A 24,787-nucleotide genomic window follows, 5' to 3' on the forward strand; every position below is an offset into this window, starting at 1 on the left:
GGACATTGCAGATCTACATCCCTGGCCAAAAAAAAATAAAAGTCAGCCAACACATTGTACCTGTTTAGTGGTAAATGTTTTGGGAATGTTAGAAACTCATGAAAATACCACTTCAGTCAAAAATGACATTCCCACCCTTGGGCTTTTATAAATGAAGAGAATTTTGGGGATCTCCAGGTTGATGACTCAGAACTTTCCTAGTGTTTTATTTCCATGAGCCATTGATTAAAGTAGGGTGTAGCACTATATTTTTCTCTTACAACTAAGCTATTCCCATCAAGTGGGAAGTTTGCGAAGCTTCTGCAACCCACTAGGATATAATTTCATGCATCAAAACTATTGTATTTGAAATGATATTTGAGGGACTTTGGACAGGTTTTTTGCAACCTCCACTAAGGCTTCTCTTGTTCTGGGGAGCAGTCTGTACAGTATGAGAGTCATGATGAAGAGAATTTCCTGTGATGCATTGCAGGGTCAGTGTTCCCATCTTGCTCTGCTCCTGAAGGCTGGAGTTAATGAGGAGGAGTTTTTATGTGAATGTCAAGCATGTTGCAATAACTAGCCACAATGAAATAGTCATGGCAACTTCCACCACTTGGTTTCTTTGTTTTTGTGATGTTGCTGCATGCTTCATTTTATGAGTATATTCTTTTCTTATGTGTGGTTGAACCCATCTATTGCCATCTTGGGCTTGGATGGTTGAAGATCAGAGGGAGAAACTGGAAAACTGACAGAATGACATATCCTAAGAACTTATTACTTTATTTCCCTCCCTCCACTTCTGCTGACAAATATTCTGGTGATTAATACTCTGATGAGTTTGTGTCTTTGGGAAAGGGAAAAAAATGCTTTCCCTGAAGGAATCTTGAAAAGCAGATCATAACGAGACATAGGAAGTATTGTGAAAACTGGACTTTTTGGTGACGTCAGTATCTTGGATATAGACCAAATTCTAGTAATATTTCTGAAGTAAGAGAAATGAAAATTGTTAACAATCTCTGGCGAGTCATCTGTACTTGAGGGCTTTTATCTGGATCATAGCATCTACTAGCTGAATGGTAATTTATATTTGAGTGAGAGCCCTGGAATAGAATATAAGGACTGGTGAAATTCGAAGTGTCTTGAGGTATCCTCATTCATTTCATTCAGGAAGGTGAATAATACTATAGAAACGCCTAACTGGAGGATATTGTGTGCTTTGTATAAATTGACTCCGAAGATGGAATTCTGTGCATCCGTGGCAGTACATGTATGGAACCACTAATAGTTGGCCTTCTGGGGCTCTGACCAACCGAAGCAGAAGGGCAGGCGTCACAGCTTAGGTGGAGTATGAAGCTGAGGATGTTGAATTCTTAAAAGAGTATGGTCCACTATATAGATACAACATACGCAGGGAATATGCCTCCATTCCTAGCAGCCCGTGCTAGAATTTTACATCTTAGTAACACTTCCATCACCCTCCTCTCTTCTTTGCTTATTCTTTACTTTAAAAAGTTGCCAAGGGCATCTTCACTTATCCATTTCTGAAGTTATGTGCATCTAATACTGTATATTATTAGAAAGACCCTTTTGCCATTTTTCACTTTTTAGTTTTTCTCTCCTTTTTATTACTGGGTATTGTTTTAAACTTGTTTACTATTTGACATGAACTCTTGTAGAAATGCTAACACTTTTTCGTGTTAAAAAAATAAAAACAACCAAAAAACCCCCCAAACCCAAAAAACAACAGTTCAACAAATAAGGCCCAAGAAGGAGGTGAAGTATCTCTCTGCTGTTACCCTGTTGTGGAGTTCTTCGACTCCCTGGCGCACAGAAAGGAGTGTATGCTTGAAAGCGTTGAGAGAGAGACACAGCTCGGCCTTCGAATTGGCCAGCCTGGTGACCAGAGAGCCCGCCCCCACCCTTCCTCCCTCCCCCTCCATAGCTCACACTCAGGAAGCAGCTGGCTACAGGCCGGCCCTCGCGGCCGCACACACATCCACACTCCTCGCCGGGCCGCCTCCCTCCCTCCCTCCTTCCCTCTTCCCCTCTCCCTGCAGCCGCGTCCACACTGCGCCGCCCGGGCAGCCCAGAGCGCGGCGCGCACGGGCACCAGCGCTGGGGCCGCCACCGCTGCCCCTCCCCGCAGCCCCGTTCGCCGCCCGCAGCCGTCTAGGCTGGCACCAGCGTTTCCCCGACGGAACCCGCCGAAAGCAATTAGCCAGAATCCCGCGCAGGCCCCCAGACGCACCCCCCCGGCCCAGGGCGAGGATGAGCAGGACGGGCGAGGCACAAAGTCGAAACTCAACTTTTTAAAAACAACATGTGCGTGTGTATGTCTGTGTGTTTGCGGGGGGGGTGGGGTGGGGTCAGAATGAGCTGATGCCGAGGGTCCAGCCACCCCCCTTCTGCCTCCTCCTCTCCCTGCCGCCACTGCCCTCGCACACGCGCGCGCGCGCACACACGGCTCTTGGGCCGGGTTTCGGCGCTCGGTCCCCCGGCTTGGATGGGAGTTTTCATTTCCGAAGGAGGCAAAGCCCGTGGAGCGCGCTGAAGGGCTGGAGCCTCAAGTTTTTCCTCGCCAGCGCTGGCCGCCCTCTGTCACTCTCTCTGGCTGGCCGGGGGAAGGGACCCGAACGTCAGGCTTTGTTGTGGAAATCCCGGTTACCTGGTAAGTGGATGCCTTAGGAACTTTGCTCGCAGGCGAGAGACGGGAGAAGCCGGGCGCTTGAGAGTGTGGGGGAGTTACAGTGCTCAGAGACACGAACTAGGGGTTAGAAATAGTGCTGGACGCTGAGCTGATGGTGTTATCGCGGGTTTAAGAATGAGCGCACCTCAACACCCGGATTCTCTAAAAGATCTGTTTACTGAGACAGATAGCAACCCTCAATTAGGAATCAAGCTGTGTTCTTGTCTGTTGCCTAAAAGCGTCCAGTGTAGGAGATGGAAAGGGAATAAACAAGGTTTTAAAGTTTTTCTAATTAGGAAGAGTTTTTTGTTTTTGGCTTTTCCTCTAACCTGAAGGGTCTTGAAGGCTACAAAATCAGGGCAAGTTACAGGACTCAAGGGAATGGTCCTGCACGCCACTCGTGAGTCCCCACTGAAGGGGAACTTAAGAGAAGTGGGACTTGATGGGGTGACGAGAGGTCTCTCAAGCGCACACGGGGCTATAATTGCCTTTTCCAGTTCCACGTGTTTGTGGAGCTCCAACGAAGGCTCTTTTCCACCCTGTGTCTCACCCAAGCCGATATACCTCCCCATTGCTCCGGGAGGTCCTCGAATTGGGGGTGCGTTAGCTTCTCGCAGGGATGGGTCCAGAGACTCGAAGCCGCCGGGTCTATAACTATGACCTCCCACGCCGCAAAATGCGCGGACAGTTTGAGGCGCGCACTCTACCCACCAGGTTTGTCACCTCGCGTTTACATTTTTATGGAGCCCGACAAAATGTCAGCGCTGTTTGGAAAATGTCTCAGTACCTGCGCACGGCTCCAGTCACTATAAATGACCCTGTGTGTGTTTTGAAGTCGCCCGGGGCCGCTCTCTGGAAAGCGTGAGTGAGCAGCCGGCTTTCTCCTAGACTCACACCTTGCCGCGAGCGACGCTTCCAAGTTACTCATTGGAGCTAACAAGTCACCTCGGTGATGAGGAAGTCACCCAAGTGTCTGGAAAACTTGGCCCTGACGGATTTGTCATCCTATGGATGATTCAATTAGGTACCTGTACGGAGAAACTTTGGGAAAGGTTGTTTCTGGCTTCGCAGGTCGCGCCCTCGACTTCTTGGCGGTGTTTAGGAGGCAAGAAGTGAAAGGAGACCAGAGGATTAGGACACTAGTTCGCTGGGGGCTCCGGGCCCGCGCCGCGGGTGCGGCGCTGGGGGCGTGCCCCCGGGGAGCTGCGAGGGAGAGGGGATATGGCTTCCCTCGGATCCGGGCTTGGGCCGGACAACACTCAAGTCTCTGCCTCTTGGGCTTCCCAGCTGCCGGCCAGCGGCGGCGCACATTCGGCCCGACCTACTCGGGACAGGGTTGCACAACAGGAAGCCGGCACGAGTTTGTTTTGCTGCGCTTTCTTGTGGACAAGGCCGAGGGATGGGTCAGAAGCTGCTAGGGAGTGATGGGGTCACAGCAGCGCGTCCCCACCGGGCTCTGTCGCCTCTGCTCCCGAACCGACCCCCTCGCTCCGCGCCAGTGAGCCCAGGAGGCGCGGGCCTTGGATCCCCTCTGGCCAGGCTAGGGGGCTCAGCAGCAGATAAGGGCTGCCCTTTTCCTGTCCAGCCCCATGCGCCTTTCCCCTGCCCGGCGGGTCCCCAGCACCTCTTTCTGTTTCAGCCCTCCTCCAGGCTGGAGAGCTACCCCCCGCCCCCCCCCCCCCCCCCAATCTTGATATTTCTCAACCCCTTGCTAGGCTTTCCGGGCATCAGCTGGGCCCTCATTCCAGCGGCATCTAAACGGAATCAGGGGGTTGGGGTGGAGGGTAGTTTCGGAATCTCAGGGACCAGAATCCTGAAATTGTGGCCACCCTCTTACAAAGAGGGCTTTGCACCTTCTACCCACCTACTTCTAGGACATCAGCATCTTCCCAGAATTTGGGTCTGAGGCCCTGAGGCCCTGAGGCCCTGAGGCCCTGGAGTTTGTGAGGAGAGGGGTGTTCTGCAGCTCCCCCCAGTGGACCAATTCCCTTTAGGTTGTGAAAAGAGGGAATCTCAAGTATATACTATAAGGCTATGTGGGATTTGGGCGATCACCTACGGATGAGGAAACTGAGACCCAGAGACTTTTAGTTTTGCCCAAGGCCTCAAAGTCAGTTGTCACAGATGCACGGCAAACACTCAAGTTTCCCAGCACCCAGTTCAGAGAGCATTTCTTGGCCTGAAGGTGAACTCAAGACAAATGCAAAGTCTCATTCTGTCCCGTCTGAAAACTTCGTTGAGTCATGATTTTTGCCTTGGGAGTTAGCCAGATGTCTGTTTCCCCCTCTGTCACATTTACCACTGGACCCCACTTTTTACATAAACAGGGAACAGTTGTTTGTGTGTGTGTGTGTGTGTGTGTGTATAAAATTGATTTGTATTGGTTTAAAATTTCCCATTCCTTCTTTTCTCCCTCCTCTAAGTTTGCTTATGGTGGTGATGTATGAAACAGGTGCAACCTGCAAAGATTTGTAGAATAAGGATCTACCACAATAAACGTTGTTGGGGGAAATTTTGAAAACATTTAGAGATAGGAGTGTGTGATATTAGATATTATTTTTGCCATTGGGAACCGCTGAAGTTTAAGGATTGCCTTTGAATACATTACAGTTTTCGTATGTTTTCACTAGTTGTTTATGCAGCCAAACTAGCCCTAACACTACCTTGGAAAGAAAGAGTGGGGGTATTTCTTTTCCAGTTACTTTGAAACACCTTTCCTTATTGGTAGTTGAAATCCTTTCCTTTGTTGCTCAAAGGAATCAATAATCCTTCAACCTGCACAGTTAAATCTAATTGCTGCTACAACTCCTTCTCTTCTTGGTTCACCTTAGACTGGTTTGAGAGAGTATCTTTTCTCTGATCCCTGATCCCATCCAATTTCCTTAATAATAGTTTGTCAGAGGTTCAATACTTGGGTTTGGTTGGTTTGTTTGGGAGGAAGTGATCATTATTCCAGAAAGGAAAAGCAGAATTTTGGGGATGGGGGTGGACTCCAGGGTCTACCTAGTGGGTGACATTCCTATTAGGCCAAAATAGGCAGGATGGGGAGGTTAAATAATAGCAAGTTAATGTTTTGTACCAGTCCTGACTTCATTTATGTGGCAGAAAGTGGTCTTTCCATCTTTTCAAAAGAGAGCTCAGTGTTCTCAGTCTTTTTTCTCAGAGAGTTCTTTCCTGCTAGTAAATTAAATCTCAGGACATTCTTTCCAGTGTTGTCGCTCTCATATTGTAGTTACTGATTTCTGGAGTTGGAATATTAATTTGTAATTCTTCCAAAATATAGAAGGAGTACTTCTTGAAAGAGATAATTCAGAAAGTGGCATCATTATCTTCCTTGGAGAAGTCATTTTTCTGTTTCTGTAATTATTTTCTGTAGAGGATATTATATTATAAAGAAGGTTGAAATATAGGGCTTAACTAACTTTTCATGAAGTTTGGTTGGCTCATAGACAGTGAGGACTGAAAATACAATGAAAAATTAAATAAATGGCACATATCAATCTGTGCAATAAAAATGTGCTGCCTTACTCATTCCAGGAGGATGAAACTTACAATAAAAATCTTTAAATTACATTAACACATAGTTTGAATAAAAGATGTTCAAGTTCCAAGTTTTCCTAGTTTCCCACTTACTTTAATTTAGGCAGAGTTGACACAAGAGCCAAGTTAAAAAAAAATAGTTTCTAAAAGTTACTTTTCATTTATAGTTATTACGAAGTATTGACTATATTCCCTGTGTTGTACAGTACATCCTTGAGCTTATCTTACACCCAATAGTTTGTACCTCCCACTCCCCCACCCCTGTAGTTTCCCTCCCCACTTCCCACTGGTAACCACAAGTTTGTTCTCTATATCTGTGATTCTGCTTCTTTTTTTTTCTATTAAATCCACTAGTTTGTAGTATTTTTTAGATTGTACGTATAAGTGATATCATACCGTGTTTGTCCTTTTCTGACTTACTTCGCTTAGCAAAATGCCCTCCAAATCTATTCATGTTGCTGCAAATGGCAAAATTTTATTCTTTTTATGGCTTAGTAGTATTTCAGTGTGTGTGTGTGTGTATCACATCTTTATCCATTCATCTGTGATGGACACTTTGGATTGCTTCCACATCTTGGCAATTGTAAATAATGCTGCTATGAACATTAGGGTGCATGTATCTTTTAGAATTAGTGTTTTTCATTTTTGCAGATATATACCCAGAAGTAGAATTGCTGGGTTATATGGTAGTTATATTTTTAGTTTTTTGACAAACCTCCATACTGTTTTAGGTGGTGGCTGCACCAGTTTACATTTCTACCAACACTGTGCAAAGATTTTCTTTTCTCCACATTCTTGCCAACATTTGTTATTTGCTTTCTTTTTGATGGTAGCCGTTCTGACAGGTGTGAGCTAATATATCACTGTGGTTTTGATTTCCATTTTCCTGATGATTAGTGATGTTGAGCATCTTTTCATGTTCCTATTGGCCATCTGCATTTCCTCTTTGGAGAAATGACTGTTCAGTTCTCCTGCCCATTTTTTAATGGGGTTGTTTCTTTTTTTGATGTTGAGTTGTATGAGCTGTTTAAATATGCTGGATATTAACCACTTATACAAAAGCCAAAATTTTTATTGAGATAAAATAAAATACTGATACAGAAAAGTACACTTATCTTAAGCTTGATGAAAATTCATCAAGCTGAACACAACTGAATAATTAGCATCCAGATTAAGAAATGGAACAGTGTTAATACCCTAGAAATGTCACTCTTACTCTCTTCTTGTCACTGTGTTCCCACAACGCTTCCAGTCACTGTGTTCTCCTCGAGAATAATGACTGCCTTAACTTATTATATCTAACAGATATAATACGTTTGCCTGTTTTTAAATACCTTATATAAATGGAATAATTCAGTGTACACTCTTGGGTCTGGCTTCTTTCACTGATATAACAACCTTTCAATGGGTCAAATAGTCTGGACTCCCCTTTAAAGTTTGTGTGGACAGTTTGGCTGGCAGAAATTAGTTGGTCAATCATTACTTAGTATGATAGAATTAAGGAAAAACATGAATGAAATAAAAGTCCTATTCTCTATCCTGATGACTGTCTGATTAGGGAGACTAACCAGACATGAGTGAAAGTATACTGTGAAGCCAGCTTAGGGTGAGCAAGGAGAATGCTGAGGAGCAACTTCTACCATGACAACCCCAAATGCATTTGGCAGTCTCTCTGTTAGAACCAACAACTCCCACAACAAAAGAAGTGCCTGGTCTTCGTACTGAAATGTCTACATTTGTTTCGTGGCTTTTACCTAGTATTTTTCATTGTTCACGAGTATGCCAAGATAAAGGCAAGAATAATGTGGCTTCTCAGAAGAGTGGAATAGCATTTTCGTGCTGCTTTTTTCCTAATAGAGAGAGGAATAGATTAGAAGGAATAGATCAGGAAACATGCAACTGTAATTAAACTGGTTCCACGAGACAGAGCATAGGGTTCATGATTGTAAGGTCACACCTTACTTAGACTATATTTATTCTGGCAATATGGGATAAATATAGGATATGAATATATAAATATGTAATTATATGCTTCATTTATGCCATACTTTACAGTATAAAAGAGCAGTACAGAATGATAAATATAAATATAATAAACATGTGCACATATGTGTATATGAAAAATCTTTATTGTACATATAATATGAAAAATATAAAGATATAATATAAAATAATCTATGTACATGTAAGAGCTATGGAGAGTTCAGAGATAAATTAGACATAGACTCCAAACTTAATGAAATTAGAATTTAGACAGGAAGATGAAACACAGGGAAATAAATACAAGGCAATGTAGAAAGTTGTGAGTGTTAAAAGAGGGGGTACATAGAGTAAAATAGTTAACATCTCAGATCCTTCTGTGTACCAGGCACTGTACTAAGTGAGTAACATGCATTATCTCATTTAATATTCTGTAATGCTGTGAACTAGGTACAATAGTGTATGTCTCACCATTTTACAGATCAGGGACATAGCGATTAATAGATGATCAGGGAAGACCAAAGGTGCAGTGGGCCCGGAGGGTAAGTAGGATCTGGATTTAGGGGAAAAAGAGGGCAAAAGGAGGGAAGAGGGGAAAGACCATTCAGGTGGACTCTAAGGCAATATGTAGGATGAACAGAAACAGATCCAATTATGTTCTACTTTGGTAAGAAAATCAGGGGATTTGTCTCTAAAACTGGATCATGAAGGCTCTAGTTAATTGAGAGCAGACTTGAAATAAAGAAAGCTGGCAGGGCCATTTTTGTCTGACATCTCTTCAAGGCCAAGAACGGGAGCAACTGCACACTTTTTCAGGTGTAGCAAGCTTTACTGAGCTGCAGATGGGCAGATAGAATTACAGTGCAAGGTCAGACCCTGTCCTATGCTCCTTGATAAAGAGATCAGATGTTCTGAATATCAGTTATTTCTGAAATTCTGAGCCAGATCTATGAAGTTTCGTTTCTAGGCCTACTGAATACTGTGCACAGAAAACTAACCAGATGCCAGGGCAGTGTATGAATTCTTGTTATTCCTGTGTGTGAAGAAATGGATTAATGTTTTCCCAACCTTTGCAGCATGACCAATAGATTCCACTTCTGTCTGTAACTTGACTGAGTCATTCATGTAGGGCTTTTTTTTTTTTTTAAATAAATATGTTGTCATGTTGGTTAAGGGCCTAGTCATTGTTGTGGACGTTCATACTTCTGCAGTGATGTCAGTGAACATAATTTAACTTGTATAAAACTTCTGTCTACCAACAGCTAAAAATAGTTACATTGGTCACTTTTAAGCAATAACTAACTACACTGAGGGAAAGAAATCACTCAGTTATACATGTGATAGAGACATTTTAATATACTTGAATATTTGGTTTAGTGAGTGCTAAATTCAGTTTATTTCTAGAATCTTCCATAGGTAGATGTTTATTACTCTTTAGAAAGGATTGTGATTTTTAACTTTGCAAATAGTTACTCACATCTGCTGAGTAGTTATTTATACACACTAGATGACAAAGAATGTGCCTTCATTTGCCATCTTTTACAACCTATGTATCTCCTTGTGTGAGGATGGATTTTTTTTTTTAAAGAAAAATCTCCAACCAGTTACTTTTCTTTTATATTTCTGAAGAAGCCTTTGTGTCTTAAACCATAGCCATGTGCTGTTCACTCTGTGCAATTCAGGTAATTAATTCAGTGGTGACATCATAGGGAATGTGTTCATTTTTCCATTTCAAATTCCTCTTCATAGGATCTGATGGTTAACTCATATTAAGAACACATTTGGAAAACTCAATGCTCAAAGGCAGTTATGTGTTAATTTAAACTTTCCCACTTTTAGCATTTAAGAGTGAAGTTTTATTCTAGGGAAGGTCGTTCACCCTCTGCAACAAGGAATTTCTAAAACTGTCAGTCATATTGATCCTGATTCTGTTAGTCAGTTGGCTAATTGATATTTATAGAGCACAACTGATCAATTGATACTAAATAAAAGGCAGAGTGAAGGATAGCAATTGTAGGAGTGTAGCTTTGTGTTACTTAAACCTTATTTTTCATAAAGCTAAAAATGTCAAACATTTAGAATCTTCTTTTCATTACAGCTATATTTTGCTATTTGTTTTACTTTGGCTGTTTAACTCTGTTTGTATCTACAGCTGTTCTTGATAGGTACCTGGGCAGGCAGATAGTCCAAATGCTTTTATAACAGTGGCTTAATGCTTTTTTGACTGTAACCCATCAGAAAATATATTTTTCATTTTACCCAGAACACACTATATACATATAGATACGCAGACATGTATACCCACAAATCACTGAAATAAAATAGTTCTTAACCATTAATATATTTGATGCACATTGATAGCTTCTATTTTATTCTAGTTGGTTCTGTTTCATTAAAAAAGGCTTTCGCCATTGAGTAATTGATTTCAGGCCCACAGTGGATTGCAACCAATTTGAAAAACACTGCTTTAGAAAGAGTACTGTGTTAAACAAAGACCTAGGAACTTATGGCTCATACTCAACTGGGTCCAATACATGGACCAAGGCATGGTTACCTTTATGAACTTACCTATGTTAGTCTTAAAAATCTTTTTGGTTCCAAGTTCATTCACATTTTGTGTGATTTCTTATGCTGACCAAGGAAATCCCTAAGTATCCTCTCCCTTGCCATTTTTGGTAGGGCCACGTTTTTCTAGAACTGCCTGTACTCATTGATGAGTTAAATGACTGAGGCAAAGTTGATGAAACACTTGTAGGTAATTACCTCTAAAAGTAGTGACATTTAGTAAGTTGAGGAATATGAGAGTTGTGTAGACGCGTTGGAGTGTGGAAAGTGGATTTTAAAAGAGGTTACTGATCTTTTAATATTGCCCTCCAGCAGGACTTTTCTGAAAGTTCTGAATTTCTTCTAGAAGTCTGTAATCACTAGAATTGTGTGGAAGTTTCTTAATGCTGCTTTAAAATTTTAACTTAGGATTGACTGACTACAAAATAAATCCCTGCGTTAGATTTGGTTTCCTTTATTTACACTCCCTCCCCCTTCCCTCCCTTCTTCTTCCTCTTTCTGTCCCTCTCTCTCCTTCCCCTCCCCTTGCTTTCCTTAGTGTACTGTCCATATTTACTGCCCATATTTTTAATATAGCCACTAGCTTGATTTTAAAAAGTCACTGCCAGATATTTTACTCCATAAACTTAGGGAAGATTATTTTTATTTTTGAGAAAATTTTATATAAAAAAGCTAAAATGTGTATATCTCTTATTCGATAGAAAGGGATTGGAATCCACAAAACAAAGTCAGGAATTCTATTAGATGGGATCCATAAGTTCATTATATTATCTTTATGGAGTGGTCTTCGGTAGAATGGACTTGAATATTTGGAGGGGACACTAATTTGTCTTCATATTTTTAATTGGTATAACTCAAAGCTAAAGCTGTTTGATTTCATTTTATTGGTGATTATTATTGCTTGAGAATACCTGTCCATCTTAGTATTCAAAATAAACATGTTAATATTCTTGGATTACCAACATTAAACCTTGGAACTGCCCAAATGGCTATATGGTCTATATGTACTAGTTACCAGGTGTAACCTCCCTAAGTTTCCACTCCACATCCCAGTGATGTGGAATTATTTCAGCCTTGTTTCTGTGTAGCTTCTGTTGTAAAGTCTGTGAATCTGTCAGTCTCAGTGAATAAAGTTATGAAACCACAGAACTGATCAACTATATTTTGTTGTTGGTTACTTTATCATAATATACTTTCAATTTAGAGAAATGATATTGTACACATCCAATGCATTTCCTCTATAATATCCTCCAGCTTCACAGGCACATGTTTGCACTTTCCTTTTGTTAAAATTGCAGACAAGAATAATTTTGATTTATTGGTGACATCTAATATAACTGTGTTTATATTGTTGCCAATAAAATGACTTACACGATTGGTTTTTGTTTATACAATCTTTTCTGGTGAGTCAGTCACCTGTGTTAGGACAAGGTACATTCTGCTTATTAAAATGAACTCCCAGGATCTAAGAACATTCAGCTCTATCTGTCCTTGATTGAATTGCAAAATGTGCTTCACACCGCAGCCGTGCATGAGAATAACTTATATTATCTATCAATAGGCTTTTCATTTCTATATTCTTCTGGCTGCAAAAGCTGTAACTAGAGAAACCCATGGGAATAGCATGGGTCTATTAACGATCAAGGCAGTAATGTTGAATAGGCAGTGTTAATGAAATTATACAATCGTTAACCTGAAGGGAGAAAAATAAAAAGAATCAATAAAAACTTTTTCAGATGGCTGAGATGTACATGTAAGAAGCCAGCCCAGGAGCAGTACATTTGCTGACCAGTATTTTGTGTCTCATTATCAGATTTGCTATTCAGTGTAAGAAATGCTTGTAGCATAAGGAATGGAAAATGTAACAAAGGCTAAATGTAGCCTAAGGAAATGAAATGATGTATGAAAATTAATTATTAACTGGCTCATCAGATGAATTATGATTCTAGATGAGTCTATTAATAATATTTACTAAGAAGGGGCTTTTGGCTGTAAATAGACATTATGGAACTTGTATTTTTGGAATTTTCTTGAATGGGTGAGTTAACATTGTTTGTTTAATCTTTTAATCCACAAGAACAGTGCCTGGAGCCTTGGGTAGAAGGTAGAGTCATGATTTTGTATTTTGATTAAAATCATAACTTTTCCAGAAATCTAATGAAATTATTATCAAATGATTTTGTGCCTTGGTTTCCTTACGTGTTAAGTAATTTCCTTTCTGGCCGAACTTAACGGGAGTGTGCTTTTTAAGAGTTTGCAAGTGGTCAAAAGGAAAGACTTATAAACTCATGTTCACTCATAAAGAAGAACAAGTGAACATTTTCATTGTTTGAACAGAGTATTAAAAATCTAAATGTATCAATATGTTAGACCTAAAGTACCATAAATTTATACTTCTGGATGTTCCTTGCTTTTCTTCTTCTTTTTTTTTCTATTGATAGCCTGGGGTAGATGGAAGGCCAAGGAGAAAGTAATACTGGAGAACTTGATTATGTTTTTAAGTAGAAAGATGCTTTTCTGGTGGAATCTTGCCAGTTAGGTTTTGATACTGATTAGTTGTTATTTTACTTTTTGGCAAAGTGTTGGGAAATTTAACCCCAGTGTTCATTTTTCAAGGTGAGTGTTGTCTTTCAGCACATTGCTGACATGAAAGCCTCCTATCAGCTCTTGCTTAGATGGAGTCGATAGAGATTACTGTTATTTTTGCTTTTGTATCTATGCAATCTCCTTGATTTAAGTGCCATAGGTATAAAGTCTACAGATTTATCCTTCATCATAGTAAATGGGTATTTTCCGTAGTTTTCCTTTTCTTAATTATCTGGAAGAACGAAGTTTCAAGAGAGGGTAGTGATTATCACCAAATTCTTCATTTTATGAATGAACAACTGTCCAGAGAAGTTATAAATAATTTGCCACAAGTAGAACTCAGGTGTCCTAAATTCTATTTGAGTATGCTTTTCCCTCTGACTCAGTGAAGATGTGTCCCTCTTAAAACTTAGCTGTTTATTCCTTTTTTGTTACTAAGTAGACTTAGAATGATACGGGATCATTCAGACTGGCCAAAAATGCTATAATACAAATAGACAAAATTGATTTTTAAATTTTGGTATCTAATGCTTGAAAAATATATTGGTATAATTAATGTGAAAACTGGATTATTAGGCATGTTTTCTCATACAATTTGTTATATTTTTGTCTTGGGGCTGGTTTTCCTCAGCTCACACACCATTGACCTGTTGGTTTTTCTTTATGGTATTAATTACTTTACTTTCTGGCTGTTGCTTTTTCAGTAATAAAATTTAAGTGCATTTTTGTTGTTGTTTTTGCTTTCAACCTAAAGCTATTTAAAAGAGGAGTGTGGTTTATAAAAAAATAAATATCTAGTCTAAGATAGGCAAGTATGAGTGTGTGATAATTAAGTTCTCAGTGCTTTAATTATATTTCCTTCTTACACACTCACCTTCTTAATGATCTAACCTAATGTTTTTATCCAGATTTTTGATGAGAATTCCTGCTTGTGTATGAACTTGCTGCCAAAACTGACTCCCTTATTTTTAAAAACCTGGATATGGGCATAGTCTGCAAATCTGCAGACACTTGTCAGTTGGACCATGGTCTTAGTGGCTCATATTTCCAGTTATGTTGGATAATTCCTCATTTTCAACAAATTGCCAACGCAACATATTTATTTTGCCTTTTTTTTTTTTTCTTTTTTTGGTTAGTACTGAATAAGTGCTTTCTTCTGCAGGGTTCAGAGTGCTCAGAAAACACTATTTTATCAGTGAGTGGCGATAGATGGGCAATATCATCTGGCAAAGCACAGAGACATTAAATGGCTATTGCCCATAGTCAACCAGTGAATCAATAGACCAGCTAGTAATACATTTGAGTTCTTCTAAACCGACATAGCAGAAAAGGCATTGGAATATTTCCAGCATGAAAAAAAATTTTTACAACTAGTCTGATACCAGGGTTCATTTCTTATTGTTCCATAAACAAATTTAAATAATGCAGATTTGGATAATCTGAATTGGATTTATCTGTTCCTTCTTGGCAGCTTTATGTAGTGAAGGGAAGGACAGGAGTGAGACCTAGGATCATTACTGAGGACTAGTTGGTACGTCAGTATTAAATGTGACAGACTGATAGAAGTTGTCGTCTTCTTTTTTTTTTAAATGAAGATACTGGACATTGAATCCAGGACCTCCTGCATGCTAAGTATGTGCTCTACTACTCAGCTATACCCACCCCCTAAAATTAATTTTTTTAATTTATTTATTTATTTATTTATTTATTTATTTATTTATTTATTTATATTGAGTAATAATCATTTTACAATGTTGTGTCAAATTCTAGTGTAGAGCACAATTTTTCAGTTATACATGAACATATATATATTCATTGTCACATTTTTGTTTTCGCTATGAGCTACCACAAGATCTTGTGTATATTTCCCTGTGTTATATAGTATAATCTTGTTTATCTATTCTGCATTTTAAAATCCCAGTCTGTCCCTTCCCACCGCCCACCCCCTTGGCAACCACAAGTTTGTATTCTATGTCTATGAGTCTGTTTCTGTTTTGTATTTATGTTTTTTTTTTTTTTTTAGATTCCACATATGAATGATCTCATATGGTATTTTTCTTTCTCTTTCTGGCTTACTTCACTTAGAGTGACGTTCCCCAGGAACATCCATGTTGCTGCAAATGGGGTTATGTTGTCAGTTTTTGTGGCTAAATAGTATTCCATTGTATAAATATACCACATCCTCTTTATCCAGTCATCTGTTGATGGACATTTAGGCTGTTTCCATGTCTTGGCTATTGTAAATAGTCCTGTTATGAACATTGGGGTGCAGGTGTCATTTTGAAGTAGAGTTCCTTCTAGATAGATGCCCAGGAGCGGGATTGCTGGGTCATATGGTAAGTCTATTCCTAGTCTTTTGAGGAATCTCCATACTGTTTCCACAGTGGCTTTCCTTGCTTCCCTCTCCCACTCTTAATGATTTAGATGTCTTCTTTTACAATATTATGTTTATTCTTTTTGTAATTCATGGCAGTTATCTCCTTTCCAGTTATGAGTTTCTCATTTTTGTAACGTCCTGTTTCTTTTCTATTTAGAGTAGACCTGTCAATATTTCTTTTAGCATGGGTTTAGTGTTGTTAAACTCTTTTTTAAGTTTTTGCTTGTCTATGAAGTTCTTTATCTCTCCTTCTATTCTAAAAGATAGCCTTGCTGGATAGAGTATCCTAGGGTGCATCTTTTTTTCATTCAGGACTTTGAACATATCTTGCCACTCCCTTCTGGCCTGTAGTGTTTGTGTGGAGAAATCAGCTGAGAGCCTAATGGGGGTTCCTTTGTAACTCACTCTTTGTTTTTCTCTTGCTGCCTTTAGGATATTTCTTTATCCTTGACTCTGGCCATCTTGATTATGATATGTCTTGCTGTGGGTCTGTTTGGGTTCTTCCTGTTTGGGACCCTCTGAGCCTCCTGTACTTGGATATCTGATTCCTTCTTTAGGTTTGGGAAGTTTTCAGTTATGATTTCTTCAAATACCTTTTCAGTCCCCTTTGTTCTTTCTTCCCCTTCTGGAACCCCTTAAAATTCTTAATAAAATGGAGAATTGGTAAAGATGAAGAAAACATTCCAGATTTATATTGTTGATAATTTTTGAAGTTCCTAAATGTATGGGCACACAGTCAACTTTGTAGAAGATACAGTGAGTGCTTGACTTGAAAATTAAATACTACAGGGTTCCCACCACTATCTGAAAGTAGAGCGTTCTTATGAAACCTTTCATCAGCTGAAATCGCAAAAAGTGAAGAAGCAGTTACCTTAGGACACAGATTGCTGAGGGATACACAAAATAAATCAAGATAAAGCACAGATGCTCACAGACCCGGTTCAGAGTTGTAGCAGCTTGAAGCTGAGGTGCTGAGTGTAGTTCCCAGGGAAGGAGCTTGTTGGTGCCACTCTCGCTGCTCAGGGTGAGCACTGCCACTGTAAGTGCCTCCTGCAAAACAAGTGCTGAACGCTGTTTTTGCATTTCACCTTTTTTCATAAAAGTGGAAATTCTCGGATTCCTTTTCTTTTCTTTTCTTTTCTTTTTTTAACATTTTTTATTGATCTGTAATCATTTTACAATGTTGTGCCAAATTCCAGTGTTCAGCACAATTTTTCAGTCATTCATGGACATATACACACTCATTGTCACACTTTTTTCTCTGTGAGTTATCATAACATTTTGTGTATATTTCCCTGTGCTATACAGTATAATCTTGTTTATCTATTCTACAATTTTGAAATCCCAGTCTATCCCTTCCCACCCTCCACCCCCCCTGGCAACCACAAGTCTGTATTCTCTGTCTATGAGTCTATTTCTGTCCTGTATTTACGCTTTGTTTTTGTTTGTTTGTTTGTTTGTTTTTGTTTTTTAGATTCCACATATGAGCGATCTTATATGATATTTTTCTTTCTCTTTCTGGCTTACTTCACTTAGAATGACATTCTCCAGGAGCATCCATGTTGCTGCAAATGGCATTATGTTGTCGGTTTTTATGGCTGAGTAGTATTCCATTGTATAAATATACCACTTCTTCTTTATCCAGTCACCTGTTGATGGACATTTAGGCTGTTTTCATGTTTCAGCTATTGTAAATAGTGCTGCTATGAACACTGGGGTGCAGGTGTCATCCTGAAGTAGGGTTCCTTCTGGATACAAGCCCAGGAGTGGGATTCCTGGGTCATACGGTGAGTCTATTCCTAGTCTTTTGAGGAATCTCCACACTGTTTTCCATAGTGGCTGCACCAAACTGCATTCCCACCAGCAGTGTAGGAGGGTTCCCCTTTCTCCACAGTCTCTCCAGCATTTGTCATTTGTGGATTTTTGAACGACAGCCATTCTGACTGGTGTGAGGTGATACCTCATTGTAGTTTTGATTTGTATTTCTCTGAGAATTAGTGATATTGAGCATTTTTTCATGTGCTTTTTGATCATTTGTATGTCTTCCTTGGAGAATTGCTTGTTTAGGTCTTCTGCCCATTTTTGGATTGGGTTGTTTATTTTTTTCTTATTGAGTCATATGAGCTGCTTATATATTCTGGAGATCAAGCCTTTGTCGGTTTCATTTGCAAAAATTTTCTCCCATTCTGTAGGTTGTCTTCTTGTTTTACTTCTGGTTTCCTTTGCTGTGCAGAAGCTTGTAAGTTTCATTAGGTCCCATTTGTTTATTCTTGCTTTTATTTCTTCTAGGAGAAAATTTTTGAAATGTATGTCAGATAATGTTTTGCCTATGTTTTCCTCTAGGAGGTTTATTGTATCTTGTCTTATGTTTAAGTCTTTGATCCATTTTGAGTTGATTTTTGTATATGGTGTAAGGGAGTGTTCTAGCTTCATTGTTTTACATGCTGCTGTCCAGTTTTCCCAACACCATTTGCTGAAGAGACTGTCTTTATTCCATTGTATATTCTTGCCTCCTTTGTCAAAGATGAGTTGACCAAAAGTTTGTGGGTTCATTTCTGGGCTCTCTGTTCTGTTCCATTGGTCTATATGTCTGTTTTTGTACCAATACCATGCTGTCTTGATGACTGTAGCTCTGTAGTATTGTCTGAAGTCTGGGAGAGTTATTCCTCCAGCCTCTTTCTTTCTCTTCAGTAATGCTTTGGCAATTCTAGGTCTTTGATGGTTCCATATGAATTTTATTATGATTTTTTCTAGTTCTGTGAAATATGTCCTGGGTAATTGGATAGGGATTGCATTAAATCTGTAGATTGCCTTGGGCAGAGTGACCATTTTAACAATATTGATTCTTCCAATCCAAGAGCATGGAATATCTTTCCATTTTTTAAAGTCTTCTTTAATTTCCTTCATCAGTGGTTTATAGTTTTCTGTGTATAATTCTTTCACCTCCTTGGTTAGATTTATTCCCAGATATTTTATTACTTTGGGTGCTATTTTAAAGGGGATTGTTTCTTTACTTTCTTTTTCTGTTGATTCATTGTTAGTGTAAAGAAATGCAACTGATTTTTGAACGTTAATTTTGTAACCTGCTACCTTGCTGAATTCTTCAATCAGCTCTAGTAGTTTTTGTGTGGACCTTTTAGGGTTTTCTATATATAGTAACATGTCATCAGCATATAGTGACACTTTAACCTCTTCTTTTCCAATTTGGATCCCTTTTATTTCTTACTCTTGCCTGATTGCTGTGGCTAGGACTTCCAGGACTATGTTGAATAGGAGTGGTGATAGTGGGCATCCTTGTCCCAGATTTTAGTGGGAAGCTTTTGAGTTTTTCACCGTTGAGTACTATGCTGGCTGTAGGTTTGTCATATATAGCTTTTATTATGATGAGATATATTCCCTCTATACCCACTTTGGTGAGAGTTTTTATCATAAATGGGTGTTGAATTTTATCAAATGCTTTTTCTGCATCGATTGAGATGATCATGTGGTTTTTGTCCTTTCTCTTGTTGATGTGATGTATTACATTGATTTGCGTATGTCGAACCATCCTTGTGTCCCTGGGATGAACCCCACTTGGTCATGATGTATAATCTTTTTTATGTGTTGTTGGATTCTATTTGCTAAAATTTTGGTGAGGATTTTGGCATCTATGTTCATCAGTGATATTGGCCTATAATTCTCTTTTTTTGTAGTGTCTTTGCCTGGTTTTGGTATCAGGGTGATGGTGGCTTCATAGAATGAGTTTGGGAGTATTCCCTCCTTTTCAATCATCTGGAAGAGTTTGAGAAGGACTGGTATGAGTTCTTCTTTGTATGTTTGGTAGAATTCCCCGGTGAAGCCGTCCAGTCCTGGACTTTTATTTGTAGGGAGGTTTTTAATTGCTATTTCTATTTCCTTTCTAGTGATCGGATTGTTCAAGTGTTCAGATTCTTCTTGATTAAGTCTTGGTGGACAGTATGTTTCCAGAAACTTGTCCATCTCCTCTAGGTTATCCAGTTTGGTTCCATATAGTTTTTCATAATATCGGATTTCTTTTGGTTAGCAAAACAGGTATTTATGTAGTTCTTTTGTAAAAGTGAACAGTGTAAAGTGAACTTTTGAAAAGCAAGGGATACCTGTACTTCTGATTTTCTAAAATGATAAAGGAAAAAACTCTTTGCAAAAAAAATTTGCCGTCCTTGATATCCTGTCCTTGATGATTTATGGAGCATTCATCTAGGAGTTGAGTTGGAAATATTTGCCTAAGAGTTTGAGTGGCTCATAGAGAAAAAGTAGGAGTCATCCAGTTGAGGATATCTGGCCATTACTACTTTGCACTCAGTCTGTATTTCTTGTGTTTGTTCAGCTTTGACTTCTTTCCATGACTATCATGTCTATATAAAAGAATACAGATTATGACTGTGTCAGTCATTTATTTGGAGTAGTGGCACTTAGTCAAGTCGTTGTATACTTTTTGGGGAGCTATTGATTAAGGGAGGAAAAGGTCTTTCCTAATGATTTGTAACCAGGGAGTGCTGACTGACATTATTATATATGGATGGATGGTGATGTTTTGTGGCCAGATCACTACTTTTGGTTCTCCCTCTGTCACATGAGGAAGGGGGTGGTTGGATAGCAAACAGAAGCTTCATGTGTGTGGTGCATGGTGAATGTACTCACCTTTAGAAACGCTGTTCTGTCCTTGTGCTTTCTGTGAGGCATTTTTGCACAGCACTTTCTTTTTCTAGGGTCTTACTGGAAGGTAAGAGTATTGTGATGTTAATTCTGTTTCCATCCCCATAACTCAGGATCAATATGGGACCAAGACTGCTGTGAATATTTGGATATATGGATGTACGAAGCCTTTGTGAGATTCCCCAGGCCTATATTTTTATCTTTCGTAAATCTACGGACTGTGAAAAAGTTGCTCATAGAGTGAAAAATCTGAGAATTTTAATGTCCTCATAATCTCACTTAGAGGTTATATCTGCTTTTTGTTTACTGGAACCTTCAAAGCACTAGTCTCACAGCTCATGAAGCTGATGGTTTTGGGTTTCCCAAGACACACTGTAGCAAAAGTGAACTAGTCCAGACAGATCCTCTAGGGAGCAAAATAAGTTTCATTTTGCAAGCCGGCACCAGTAGATTGGTTGTAGTTGCCAAGAGCACTATATTGATAAGGGATTGGTGGCAAAAAAAACACAATGCAGTGATCCATAATCCATGCCTACTGTGAATGCAGAATGGGAGAGTGCTTGCCAGTCAACCATGTATGTATTCTATAACCCTCTTATACGTAAAAGACCCATTTTGCTGACGGTGCTTCTTTTCTTCCTGATGTGAATGGTACAGGGGTTGAAAACTTACTGTAACTTATTTTCGTTTTTACTTTTAAAAATGCCTGCATTTATTTTTTTAAACAGGCTAATAACCCACCATGGATAACTTATTGGACTTTGCCTGAAAGGAGTCATTATTGTCATTGGATATTTGACCACCCTGGCTACAGGTTTTTTCAGAATGAATGGAAGGTCATGCAGCATGAATCTCCACCGGGCATCAGGAACCCCTCAGGGGCCTGGGATGGTCAGTGGTCAGCACATTCCTCCCATCCGAGCCCACTCAGGGACTTCTGGCCCATCATCCTGTGGCAGCACACCGAGTCCTGCTATTGGAAGCCTTGCTAACAGCCTCCATCTCAAGATGCCCTCAGGAGGAGGGATGGCTCCTCCGAGCAACATGACTGAGAGCCCCATCCATCTGCCAGCCTTGAGCCCCAGGAGACAAGTGCTCACCAATGGGAAGCCACGATTCCAAGTTACCCAGGCTGGAGACATGTCAGGGACACACAATTTAAAGCCAAAGCAGCAGGAGTTTGGAAGCCCTTTTCCTCCAAATCCTGGGAAAGGTAGGATTGTTTTCTGGGATCTTTTAAATGTGGATGCTTTTTTCTCTTTCTACTCTCTTCTCTTCCAGCAAGTCTTATGGAAAAATACATGATTCAGTGTTAGGGTCAAACTTGATGGTCTCATCATGATATCCAGCTTTGACAGAAAGAATGTGAATGTGGATGTGTGTGAAGGCAAGGGAGCCACATTAGTAAATGTGACACCTCACGGGACTATGAAACAGAATGGAAGATGAGATAGAAAGGTCAGAAACAGGGAGGTAGAGTTTGTGGTGGTGGAGGAAGGGCAAAGCAAGTTTAGAATGATTCTGCCCTCGGGACACACAGAGCTCACCCTGGTTCACCAGGACCTCCATTCTGCAGGCCAGGGAGGAGATGGGTGGCTGGAACTGTCATTATGTTAGTTGGGTGCTAGAATAAAAGTGATTTGGAGGGAAAAGGATTAAAAAGGGAGAAATTTTAATAGCCAATAAAATGAGGAACTAGTACATAAAAATGGTAAAAAGTTATTCTAAGAGCAGAACCTACGATTTTTATAATGTAACTAGTGACAATAGAAAAGGAAATGAAGAATATAATGAAAAGATGTATTTTTGTGCTTATAGAGAACTAGAAAAACTTGTTAATTTGAAATGCAGAGAGAATGCTTTTAATTCAGTAGTGTTTGAATTATTATACATTTTAAATTAAAGAATAATTATTGGAGAATAACAGATTATTTAAATGACAGTCTCTCTATAGAAACTGATGTTGACTTATTGCTAATGATATGTCTATTTGGACTAGAAGATGAAAGAATATGTATCCCACGTAAAATATAGCTTTGTTATGTAAAATAGTACAATTATATATTCTTTTAGATATTTTAAGCATTTAGGTTAAATGTTTATACACCAAATAAAATTACTAGCAGCCCTGTGAATAGCCATTTACCCAGTTAACTCATAGCACATCCAGTTATAGTGAATAATGATTTATATCAGGCAAGTAGCCCCAAAGTTGGTTGTTTTAGTGTTTGTATTTCTGTGTATGGAGAAATTGATATAAATGAGTAGATTTATAAAGAAAATACTAAACATGTGTAACTTTTTTCCTTTAAAAATTTTTTCTATTTTGATCTAGGTTTGGTTTTAAGTTGTTTTATTTCTCAAAGCTATTAATCTTTAGTGTAAGTATAGGAAACATTTTCCCTGGGGGCTGCATCCACAATGCTCTGTCATTGTTGGGTTGCTATGTTCATGGTGTGGCAAACTAAGTTTCTTAATGTCAAGCTCATGTGTTTGTATATTCAGGGGCTGAGGCCAGTGAAATCTTTCAGCTCATGCTTGACTAATGAACTGTAGCTTGCTTTTATATATACTTGTGTTTGAAATCCCGACTGGCAATAATAATGGTCATAATATTAATAACTTTCATTTATTATATCATAACTCAGCATGTACCAAGCACTGTGTTAAGTGCTTTCCAGTACATAGGCTCAGTTATTCCTCACAACAGCCCTGAGTTGTAAGCTATTGTTGATGAACTGATAGGGGAACTAATGTCTAGGAAGAGTAAGTGACTTAAGCACTACCAAGGCAGTAACTGGGAATGCTGCCTTAATAGTGACTAGAAGTGGGTATAATTATAATCATGGTTTATAAAAAATGCTTCAGGTACTTAAGGAATAATGAACTCTCAGGGTTAATACATCTTGGAATTTATGTAAAAATCAGCACTGCTTCCTGATTTGCTTTTTGATTTTCTGGCTCCTTGCTCAGTTTCCAAGCTTGTAGTGCCTATTCTGGATCTACATGGTTGCAGCATGCATTCACATGGATAAGGGGGTTGAGGACAACTGTATTATTATCCTCCTTGGCCTTGCAGCTTGGATAACACCTGTGGTCTGGGTGGTGCTAGGAATGGCTGGATGTGTCCCTTTCAGATCTTGGTTGACAGTTCCTAAACTAGGCCAATAACTGGTTGAGAATGGTGATCTTGGGCTGTTTGAACTTCACCCAATTATTTGCTCAATAAATAATTATTGAGTATATATTGTAGGTAGGCAACTGTTTGTGGGATATAATAGCCAGTAAAACATAGTCCAGGACCTCAAGGAGTTGAGAATTCAGTCAAATAAGTGGATAGTTAAAATAAAGCACAATTAAGGCTCTGGTACGGATATCTCAGGGTGTTATGGCAATATTTGGAGGGGTTTCCAGTCTGTGCTTGAAAAGTGGATCTGGGAGGAGAATATGATATCTAGGAAAACACCTGAAGGATGAGGAGCTAGCCTTACAGTCATGGGAGAATATATCCTGTGTATGTGTGTGTGTGTGTGTGTGTATCTGCATGTGTGCATGTGCATGCCTGTGAAGGAGCAGGGCTGTCTGGAACTTACTCTGGGTAGAAAGAAAAGGACACTCAAAACTTGGAGAGAAGAGATCATGGTGAATTTCATGAACTTCTACCCAATTTCACATTGTGGGGAATTGCAGAGACTGGTAAGAGGTGAGGGTGGAAAAGAATAAGCATTAGCTAGATAAAGGGTCATGAGTGACACGCCGAGGAATTTGGATCTATCTTGAGGACACTGGAGAGCTGTGGAAGGATTGTAACCTTGGGGATGATGTGATAAGCGAGGTTGACATCTCTCCCTGACTTTGCTTCTGCTTTCCCATGCATTATTGAGAATGTCATGCTCTAGAAGGATTAGTGCCTGTGACTCTTTGGGTATATTAGGGTTCTCCAGAGAAACAGAACCAGTAGGAGCTGTGTATCTCTCTGTGTATCTCTAATAGAATTAGTTACCCAGGGATTGTCACACAGACAAAAATCTGGCTGGAAGACTCAAAATTTCCAATGGGAGCTTCATGAGAAATATAAATTTGGTTGTAATGTTTATGTTTCTTAAAGATTGAGTTCTGCTCATATGAAAACTCAAATAACTGTGGTTTTAACATTGTTGGGTGTGGTTCTCAAATAGTGTGTCCAGGGCACTGGGGTGTCACAGGAAACTCAGAGGGAGCCTGAGATATTTTAAATTTTGGAGGAAACAAGGGAATATGTGACATCCCTGAACACCAGGCAAACTACTAGCTTGAGAAGTTTCATAGTTTCACTATTAGATTGCAGTATGTTACTTTTGATGATATCATATCTTTGAGAAACTATATATCTGGTATTTGGGATTAAAGAAAGCATG

General features: G+C 39.5%; 1 protein-coding gene across 6 annotated transcripts in view; it reads left to right on the plus strand.

Annotated features, from left to right (window-relative positions):
- Positions 1-24,787, plus strand: part of GLIS3 (GLIS family zinc finger 3) — a 499,691-nt gene that overhangs the window by 58,271 nt on the left and 416,633 nt on the right. For 2 of the 6 annotated variants that reach the window (XM_032477746.1, XM_032477750.1), the window contains exons 1-2: positions 2,518-2,650; positions 21,119-21,603. In XM_032477746.1, the coding sequence (XP_032333637.1) occupies positions 21,216-21,603 (388 nt within the window). In that variant the 5' untranslated portion in view covers positions 2,518-2,650; positions 21,119-21,215. Of the gene's footprint in view, positions 1-1,962; positions 2,651-21,118; positions 21,604-24,787 lie in introns of those variants that run through there. The other 4 variants (XM_032477748.1, XM_032477747.1, XM_032477749.1 and 1 more) reach the window with 4 other exon arrangements.

This window comes from Camelus ferus, chromosome 4, assembly GCF_009834535.1.
Source record: "Camelus ferus isolate YT-003-E chromosome 4, BCGSAC_Cfer_1.0, whole genome shotgun sequence".
NCBI lineage: Eukaryota > Metazoa > Chordata > Mammalia > Artiodactyla > Camelidae > Camelus > Camelus ferus.